At 43.1% G+C, this 8481-nt stretch overlaps 2 protein-coding genes across 5 annotated transcripts; both read left to right on the top strand.

The window, feature by feature from the left end:
- Positions 1-76: 76 nt before the first annotated feature.
- Positions 77-2456, top strand: LOC136194278 (26S proteasome non-ATPase regulatory subunit 3-like). Its single transcript, XM_065983355.1, has 13 exons — positions 77-210; positions 268-417; positions 476-516; positions 566-703; positions 770-970; positions 1132-1188; positions 1250-1432; positions 1491-1605; positions 1667-1760; positions 1814-1943; positions 1996-2058; positions 2108-2200; positions 2264-2456. The coding sequence occupies exons 1-13, from the start codon at positions 114-116 to the stop codon at positions 2387-2389; spliced, it is 1488 nt and encodes a 495-aa protein (XP_065839427.1). The 5' UTR covers positions 77-113; the 3' UTR covers positions 2390-2456.
- A 60-nt stretch (positions 2457-2516) lies between these two features.
- LOC136194267 (unconventional myosin-Ia-like) lies at positions 2517-8424 on the top strand. Of its 4 annotated transcripts, XM_065983337.1 has the most exons (31): positions 2517-2612; positions 2790-2989; positions 3083-3198; positions 3289-3383; positions 3454-3558; positions 3615-3661; positions 3717-3780; positions 3831-3844; positions 3910-3994; positions 4051-4154; positions 4203-4478; positions 4659-4745; positions 4808-4873; positions 4930-5034; positions 5090-5152; positions 5205-5258; positions 5317-5457; positions 5508-5682; positions 5735-5779; positions 6124-6313; positions 6362-6581; positions 6634-6726; positions 6784-6840; positions 6895-6963; positions 7019-7105; positions 7160-7234; positions 7303-7434; positions 7497-7609; positions 7669-7804; positions 7858-8135; positions 8181-8424. In XM_065983337.1, the coding sequence occupies exons 2-31, from the start codon at positions 2834-2836 to the stop codon at positions 8296-8298; spliced, it is 3366 nt and encodes a 1121-aa protein (XP_065839409.1). In that variant the 5' UTR covers positions 2517-2612; positions 2790-2833; the 3' UTR covers positions 8299-8424. The 4 variants fall into 4 exon arrangements, with proteins under 4 accessions (XP_065839409.1, XP_065839408.1, XP_065839410.1 ...); XM_065983336.1 differs by having other exon boundaries at positions 2542-2989; XM_065983338.1 differs by having other exon boundaries at positions 2542-2989; positions 5508-5622.
- The last annotated feature ends 57 nt before the right edge of the window (positions 8425-8481 follow it).

Below are 8481 nucleotides of genomic sequence, written 5' to 3' on the forward strand. Positions count from 1 at the left end.
TTTCTGCAAGCCGTTTTTTTTTGAAAAAAGGCATCATCTTTTTTTTAATCTTTTTATTTTATCGTTGACGTCCGTATTTATTTATTTAGTTCTGTCGCGGATCCCGTATACAAATGGCAACTTCGTCGAAAGACGTCGAAATGAAGGAAGAGCCAGCCGAAAAGGACCCAGAACAAGTGAAGAAAGACGAAAATGCCGCCGCCGTCGAGAGTAAGCGAGGGACGCGAAACGGGGTCTCCCTTCGGGGGGAAAAAAGATCAATTCCAGGAATTCGAGGCCACGTCCGTTTCATCGAACGCGCCATATCAAGCAAGGAGCCGCGCTACATATCGCGCATACTCCTCGCCTTGCGATCGACGCGTCGCACGCTGAATCACGCCGTTCTTCGCCAAGTTCTCGTCACCTACTTCCCCCCAGGCAAATCCTAACCCAAAGAAACATAGACACCACGTAGAAAAATGTATAATACGTATAGTTTCATCGGACAAAGATTCACTCCTAGCGTTCTTGGACGAAGTAAGACCCCAAATTAAAATTTGAAAATTATATATATATATATATTTAGCCTATGGATGACGTGGCTGCGCCCACGGAGCGTGCGCGAAGCGCCAAGTCGACGTCAGCCGCTCTAGTCCCCGAAATCAATTGCTATCTTCATCTTCTGATGATAATCCATCTCATCGACACCGAACGTCATCAAGACGTAAAGAGAAAAAAAATTATAGTTATTGATGATTTAAATCCACGTGTACTATATATATCTTTTTAGGCTGTTTCTTGTGCTGACGTATTGATGGGGAAAATCAAGCGACAGTCGGCGTCGTATCGACCGACGATGAATCAACTCATAGCAAAGTGCTACTTCTATTACGCGCGCGTCTACGAGCTCGTCGATCGACTTCAGGACATTCGTCCGTTTTTGCACGCGCACCTGCGAACGGCCACACTCAAACACGACACAGATGGACAAGTGAGAAATTAAATAAATAGATAATTATTAAATACGTCACGTGATGGTTTCTTTTAAGAAATTAAATAAATAATTATTAAATACGTCACGTGGCGGTTTCTTTTAAGAAATTAAATAAATAATTAATTATTAAATACGTCACTTGATGGTTTCTTTTCTAGGCTTGTCTTTTGAATTTGCTCCTGAGAAATTATCTTCATTATAATCTATTTGATCAGGTATTAGATAGAGGGGCTAATTTTATTGCTTTATTGATTTTTTTTCACTCCCCTCTATTAGGCTGCTAAGCTTCAGTCGAAGTCTGACTTTCCGGAAGCTGCTTCGAATAACGAATGGGCTCGCTACATGTATTATCTCGGCCGAATTCAGGCAATTCAGCTGAAATATGCCGACGCTCACAAGAGCCTCATGCAGGCCATACGCAAGGCGCCGCAGCACTGCGCCCACGGCTTCAAACAAACAGTAAGAAAAGGAGAAGAGAAAATTAAAATATATTTCTATTGCAGGGGATTTTATTTAGGCATATAAATTAGCTGTTACCGTGGAGTTGCTACTCGGGGATATCCCGGATAGGAGCATCTTTAGAGAGGCGCATTTGAGAAAGCCTTTGCAGCCCTACTTTAGACTCGTCCAGGGTATTTTTGGAAATTTTTCTTATAGGGGAGAGTTTTGTAGCGAGGGCTCTTTTCTTTTTAGCTGTTCAAAGTGGCGATTTGGCTATGTTTGCCGCTGTCGTGTCCGAATGCGATGCGCAGTTTTTGCGCGATCACACGCACACGCTCATTCTGAGGTAGAAAAATCTATGATAGGATTTTATTTTAATTTTTTTTCTTCCCCCGCCAGGTTGCATCACAACGTCATCAAGACGGGCGTTCGCATGATCAATTTATCCTATTCGAAGATTTCTCTTGATGACGTGGCTGCTAAGCTGCAATTAGACAGCCCCGAAGAAGCGGAATACATAGTAGCGAAAGTAAGGGGGACCTCTTCGTAATAAATAAATCTTGATTATTGATTATCTATAGGCCATCAAAGACGGCGTCATTGAAGCGACGATTGATCATCACGATGGCTACGTTCAATCCAAGGTCTTAGTTATATATAATTATTTAATTAGGTAGGAATAATTTTACATAGGAAAACGTTGATATATATTCAACTCAAGAGCCCCAAAAAGCCTTTCACGAGCGCATAACCTTTTGCTTAGAGCTCCATAACCAAAGCGTCAAGGTTTATTTATTTATTTATTGATTGATTGATTGATTTTTTATATACGGTGTAAATATTATATAGGCAATGAGATTTCCACCCAAGTCGTATAACAAGGACTTGGAGCCTATGGAAGAGCGACGCGAACGCGAGCAACAGGATTTGGAATATGCCAAAGAACTCGCCGAAGACGAAGAGGACGGCTTTTAATATTTACCAGAAGAGTGAGTTTTCCGTGTGTGCGCGTGTTCATGTGAATCAATAGCTATTGATCTGACCCACGTGGGGGAAACGTCCTCCCCCGCTAGCGCACGCGGCTTTCATGCAGGAGACCGGTGGATAATCATACGGGACAGCGAATTCGTAAAGTGAGATCTAGGGGAGACGGAGCGCCTCGAGAAGATCGCTTCGGCAGACGCAAAGCGACCGACAGGTAAGCCGATCGACGACGCGCCGAATACGCTCGAAATTTCGACTCGAACGCCAAAACGCGTCGTTTGCACGCGAGAGTGGGAGGAACCCGATCGAGAAACGGTCGAAATACGCCCAAAACTAGCCGAACGAAGCCGCGAAGAAACGCTTCGACAGTTCACAAGGCACTCTCGCGCAGCACATCGTCGTTTCGTCGCGCGCTAGACGCTAAAGAGGGAGCGAATGAGCGACGAAAAGGAATCGGGACCCGGATCGGGTCAATATAGCCACTTGCTCGACGAAATCGTCGGCGTCGGCGACGCCGTTCTCCTTTCGACGCTCACCGAAGACGCGTTCGTCGCGAATTTGAAAAAGCGCTACGAAGCGAAGGAAATCTACGTGCGTAATTTTCGCGGAAAAGATGGGAGGGGAGGGAGGGGGCGTGGTCATTTTTTGTTGTCTCTAACGGCGTCCGGTTCCTGTTTCTTCTAGACGTACATAGGAAATGTCGTCGTTTCGGTGAATCCGTACAAGAAATTGAAACTCTATTCGCCCGAGCTGATGAACGAGTATCGGAGTCGAAATCTATTCGAACTTCCGCCTCACATGTAAGAAATAAGAATAAATAAATAATTTAGTATATGTACCACTTGGCATACGTAAGAGGAATCGATTAATATACATGTGTATAATTGTAGCTACGCTGTGGCTGATGACGCCTATCGATCCATGAGAGATCACAATCGCGATCAGTGCATTATTATATCCGGGGAAAGTGGCGCTGGAAAAACCGGTATATATTATTATATAGGATTAGCTACAGTGGGTGGGTGGGGTCACATTGCATTGGGGTCTTTGCGTAGAGGCGTCTAAGATTATAATGCAATATGTTGCTGTTGTGTCCGAGAAGGGAAAGGACGTTGATCAGGTGAAGAAACAGTTGCTTCAATCGAATCCCGTATTGGAGGGTGAGTCGAGATAATTTTTTCTCCTAATTAATTAAAAAATTATTTTTTTTCTGTAGCGTTTGGAAATGCGAAGACGAATCGAAACGACAATTCGTCGCGTTTTGTAAAGACTATAGATGCATCGATTTTTAATTAATAACTTTTGTATTGCTCCCCAGGGGAAATACATGGACTTGGAGTTCGATTTTCAAGGAAATCCCGTAGGCGGAGTCATTACAAATTGTAAGAAATCTCAGCTCGAATAAAGTCTATTTTAATTATTGATTTTTTAGATTTGCTTGAAAAGGTACAACGCCTTATTTCCCAATTAAAAAATCACGCGAGTATTAATTAATTAATTAATTAATATAGTCGCGAGTCGTCCGTCAAGCCAAAGGAGAGCGAAATTTTCACATATTCTATCTTCTCCTCTCCTGTGACAATGAGAAATTACTAAGTACACTTCCTCACGTGACCAAAACAACCCCAAAACATCCCGTATCTAATATCTAGATGACCTGAACTTAGTCCCAGAGCCAACATCGTATAACTTCCTAAAGAACGATTCCCCACCAAGCGTCAATGATGACGATAAGAAAGAATTTCAACTGACACTAGTAAACCCACATAGAAAAATTATCTTAATTATTTATTGATTTTTATAGAATGCGATGAACGTTGTCGGTTTTAGTGACGACGACGTTTGCGTCGTTTTTCAGCTGATTGCGAGCATTCTTCACCTTGGCAACGTCGCCTTCGAGTCCGTTTCTCGTCCGAACGGAATCGAAGGCTGCAAACTCGCAAAATCGACGACAACGAATTCGTTTTCCGACGCGTGCGCGCTTCTTCGAGCCGACAAGAATCGACTCCAGAAGTCGTTCACGTTGAAAAAAGTCGAAACGCGATGGGAAACCGTCGAAAAATCGCTCACAAAAGCCGAGGCAAGTGTAGAGAGAAAAAATAGGGGAAGAGCGCACCCCTATAAAAAGCCAGAAAGGACTCTTTTATAGCGTAGATAGCACCCCAGGGAAGTATTCAATTTTTTTATATGCTAACTGATAGGGGTTCTATACTGTAACCTTATTTATTATGTCAATACCTTGGGGTTTTTTTTTTCTTAGGCTGCCTATGTTCGAGACGCTCTTTGCAAGGCGATTTACGATAGGCTTTTTAATTGGCTCGTGCAGAGAATTAATAGTAGTATTAAGGTGATTATTTTTTTGTGTGGGGTTTTAATTAGAAAAGTCGCGAGGGTTTTTCTGATCCTTAGATTAAGGGAAAAACGAAGAAGAAAATTATAGGCGTTTTGGACATTTACGGATTTGAAGTTTTTGATGTAAGTTCTCCTATTGAAAAATTCGTAATTTATGAATTGATTTCTTTTCCTAATAGACTAACAGCTTCGAGCAATTTATCATTAATTATTGCAACGAAAAATTGCAGCAGGTTTTCATCGAATTGACGCTTCGATGCGAGCAGGACGAATACGTTCGCGAGGTCACGTGACCAAAATTTAGCCTAATTAAATAATTAAATATATTTTAAAATTTAGGGAATCGAATGGGAGCACGTGGACTATTTCGACAACTCAGTCATCTGCGATCTCGTCGACAACGTAGAGAAAAAACCGGTATTTTTAATTAAAAATTTATTTTTTGAATTTATAGCCTAAAACCGGCGTTCTGACTCTTCTCGATGACGACTGCCTTCGACCGGGAAATGTAATAATTAATTAATTAATATTATTTATAGGGGTAAATTTGATGACGTCATTTTTAGCCTACTGATTTGGCTTTCTTGAGAAAATTGAATCAGAAGTGCATCTCCCACGCTCACTACGAAAGTCGAGCGAGTCGCAATCTTCTCGGGCAACATTCGCTCGGCCAGGATTGCTTCCGTCTTTTACACTACGCCGGAAAAGTAGACTTTGAGGATATCTCGCCTTAATTTTATTTAATTATTTATTTTAGGTCACCTATTCCGTGAACGGATTTTTAGACAAGAACAAGGACTTTCTCTATCGGGATTTATCTCAGGCGATGTACTCGTGCGATCATCCGCTTCTCAAGACCCTATTCCCCGAAGGTACAAAAAAGCATATTAATTATATAATACAAGCTAATGATGATGATGATGATGATGCACGTGCGTACTTACTAAAATTAGCGTATGCATTCTTTTTATTTCTTTTGAACAGCAACAGCGTTTGAACCCAGCAACAGAATAGACCCAGCTCTGCCATGTAATGCCTTTATTAACCCTAAAACAACTAAAGTTAGCGTATAAGACGTTTTTTTTCCTTTTGGAACAGTAACATCAGACCCAGCTCTAGTCTAAGTAATCTACCATACCCCCTTTACTTATAGGCGGTACATGCACTTGATCTTGATTTAATCCTAAAAGATTAATTAACAGCACCTTGCTAACTTTCACTTTTTATTAATTAATTAATTAATTAAGTGACGTAATAGGGTATAATAATTAAGTCAGATGTATCTCAGAGTTAATCCTAAAAGATTAATTAACAGCACCTTGCTAATTTTCATTTTTATTAATAAAAATAATAATATGAATTTTTTTGATCAGGTGATCCCGAGCATCCGTCGTTGAAACGGCCGCCGACTGCGGGTTTTCAGTTCAAGGCGTCCGTTGGAGAATTGATGAAGAATCTCATGGCGAAGAATCCGAATTATATTCGCTGTATCAAGCCGAACGAACGCAAGCAGGCTCTTGTGTTCGACGAGAGTTTGATATTGCATCAAGTCCGTTATCTCGGGTAAATAAAAAAATCAATAATTATAGATATTGATTTTTTGTGCTAAAGGCTCATGGAGAACGTCAAAGTTCGTCGCGCTGGTTTCGCGTATCGGCATCAGTACGATCAGATGCTCATGCGCTATAAAATGCTCGGCGGTCCGAAAACGTGGCCCAAGTGGGTCGGACATCCCAAGGAGGGCGTTCGGCATCTGCTCAAGACGCTCGGCGTGAAAAAAGGCGAATACGCGTTCGGAAGAACGAAGATATTTATCAGAAATCCGGCCACGGTATAGTACATAGGTTATATGGATTAGGATTATTTAATTATTATTTTCTCAGCTTTTCGATTTGGAAGATAGGCGACGAGCGAAAATGCACGATCTCGCTACGCTCATACAAAAAGTCTTCAAAGGCTGGCTCCAGTGGCGACAGGTTAGTCTTACTAGAAGCCTGGGGGTTTATACGTGAGAGATCATCGCTGTGTCTCAGTATCAAGAGATGCGCTACGCTGCTACGGTCATAGCCAGCGTGTGGAAGGGCTATCAGGTAATCGGGGGATAGAGATAGGCGCGCGAGAGTGTTCTGCATACGATGCGCTAGGATCGTACCCGTTACAATTCGCTGAGAAACGCGTCTATAGTGATGCAGTCCGTGTGGAGAGGATGGCTTGTAAGGAAGACTCAAAGGGGCGGTGGGAAACGTAGACTAGGGCTTTGTGCTTTAGGCTCGTAGGGAATATCGAGCGATTATTTTCGAAATTCGAGCCTCTTGGGCTGTGGGCATCATAGCGAAGTTCTACTACGGGTGGAAGGTAGGAAATCCCCGGTCGCAACGAGCTACATAGTCGCACTGTTACATACATAAGGTTCGGAAAGAATATCGAAAGAAATTCCGAGCGATTGCCGGTCCCAAAGTAATCCGCTACTTACGGAAATACATCGTAAGACCTTAGCTAAACTTTATTTTTTAAAATATTATTTATCCCCTCCCCCCCTCTCGTGCGATTAGCGCTATCGTTTCCTTACGCGTCTCGCCGACAATCTTCCGTCTAAAGCGCCCTTCGACCGAAAGTGGCCGCCTTGCAATCCCTACTTCCAAGAGGCGAGTTCATCGCTTCGAGAAATTCATCACCGTTGGAGGGTCGGTCATTTATATAGACTCCCCCTTAGAGAGCAGAGCACAAGTCATAGTTTTTCTCTTAGTGTAAACTCTATCGCGAACGATTTAAAACGAACCCCGCGTTGAAACTCGTCTACGTCGAAAAACTCCAAGCGAGTCAGACGTTCAACGGCAAAAAGGCGTCGTACGCGGAGAGGTAGGGCCGTAGAGATAGGCGCAACAAAACGCGATTGTCGCCCCCCTCCACCCCCGTAGCGTTTCCCAACCGTTTCGAGGCGACTACGTCGGTTTGAAGAACGATCGCGCGTGGAACGAATTGGCGGCGAGTCTCAACGAAACGCGCGTTGTCTGGGCCGACTTGGTCATGAAAGTGAATCGTACGAATGGAAAGGTGAGAGTTTAGAAGCGCGTACGCTTAATTAAATGACGTCGCGTCGCGTCTAGACCGTCCAACGAATTCTCGTTATAACGACTCAGTCGTTTTTCGTTCTCGACGCTCGATCGCTCAGGCTTTTCTATCGCGTTTCGTTGGCGCATTTGGCGCGCGTTTCCGTGTCTCAGCTCGCCGACGATTTTTTCGTCTTTCATGTCACGAAAGAGGAGGCGGCGAAAAAGGGCGATTACATTTTTCAAAATCATCACGTGGTTGAGATCGTGACGAAGACGAGGCGAGCCGTGCTCGCTTTGAGCAAACGAAATCTCGCCGTTCAAATCGCGAATAAGTGAGTTGCGCAATTCGATTATTAATTGTTTAATTATTTAATTAGATTTGAGGCGAATTTGGGAAATTCTCCCGTGCTGGTGCAATTCTCTCCCGGTGGATCCGAGCCGCTTCCGGCACCCGTTTGTAAGCGTAGAGGTCAACAACTTGACATTTTAGTTTAGAGACACATCCCCTCCCCTATAGCCCGAGGCCCCGTATGAAAACAGCTCATTTTTTCTTTCGCCCAATTTTTTAGTCCGTTATTATTGTGATTATTTTATTCCTATAACATTGAGTAGGTACAAGTAGCAATGCATGCAGTTCTACAATTGTCTGTGTTTTTCTAATTGGCTCCGCCCCCTATT

The sequence above is a fragment of the Oscarella lobularis genome, chromosome 12 (genome assembly GCF_947507565.1).
Source record: "Oscarella lobularis chromosome 12, ooOscLobu1.1, whole genome shotgun sequence".
NCBI lineage: Eukaryota > Metazoa > Porifera > Homoscleromorpha > Homosclerophorida > Oscarellidae > Oscarella > Oscarella lobularis.

Bases quoted from the DNA above. Each gene is read 5' to 3' on its own strand.
- LOC136194267 (XM_065983337.1), top strand. From the start codon at position 2,834: ATGAGCGACGAAAAGGAATCGGGACCCGGATCGGGTCAATATAGCCAC. The intron at 7,435-7,496 runs GTCGGTCATTTA...TTTTTCTCTTAG, and splicing joins AAATTCATCACCGTTGGAGG to TGTAAACTCTATCGCGAACG. The intron at 7,805-7,857 runs GTGAGAGTTTAG...CGTCGCGTCTAG, and splicing joins TGAATCGTACGAATGGAAAG to ACCGTCCAACGAATTCTCGT.
- LOC136194278 (XM_065983355.1), top strand. From the start codon at position 114: ATGGCAACTTCGTCGAAAGACGTCGAAATGAAGGAAGAGCCAGCCGAA. The intron at 211-267 runs GTAAGCGAGGGA...GATCAATTCCAG, and splicing joins AAATGCCGCCGCCGTCGAGA to GAATTCGAGGCCACGTCCGT. The intron at 1,606-1,666 runs GTATTTTTGGAA...TTTTCTTTTTAG, and splicing joins CTACTTTAGACTCGTCCAGG to CTGTTCAAAGTGGCGATTTG.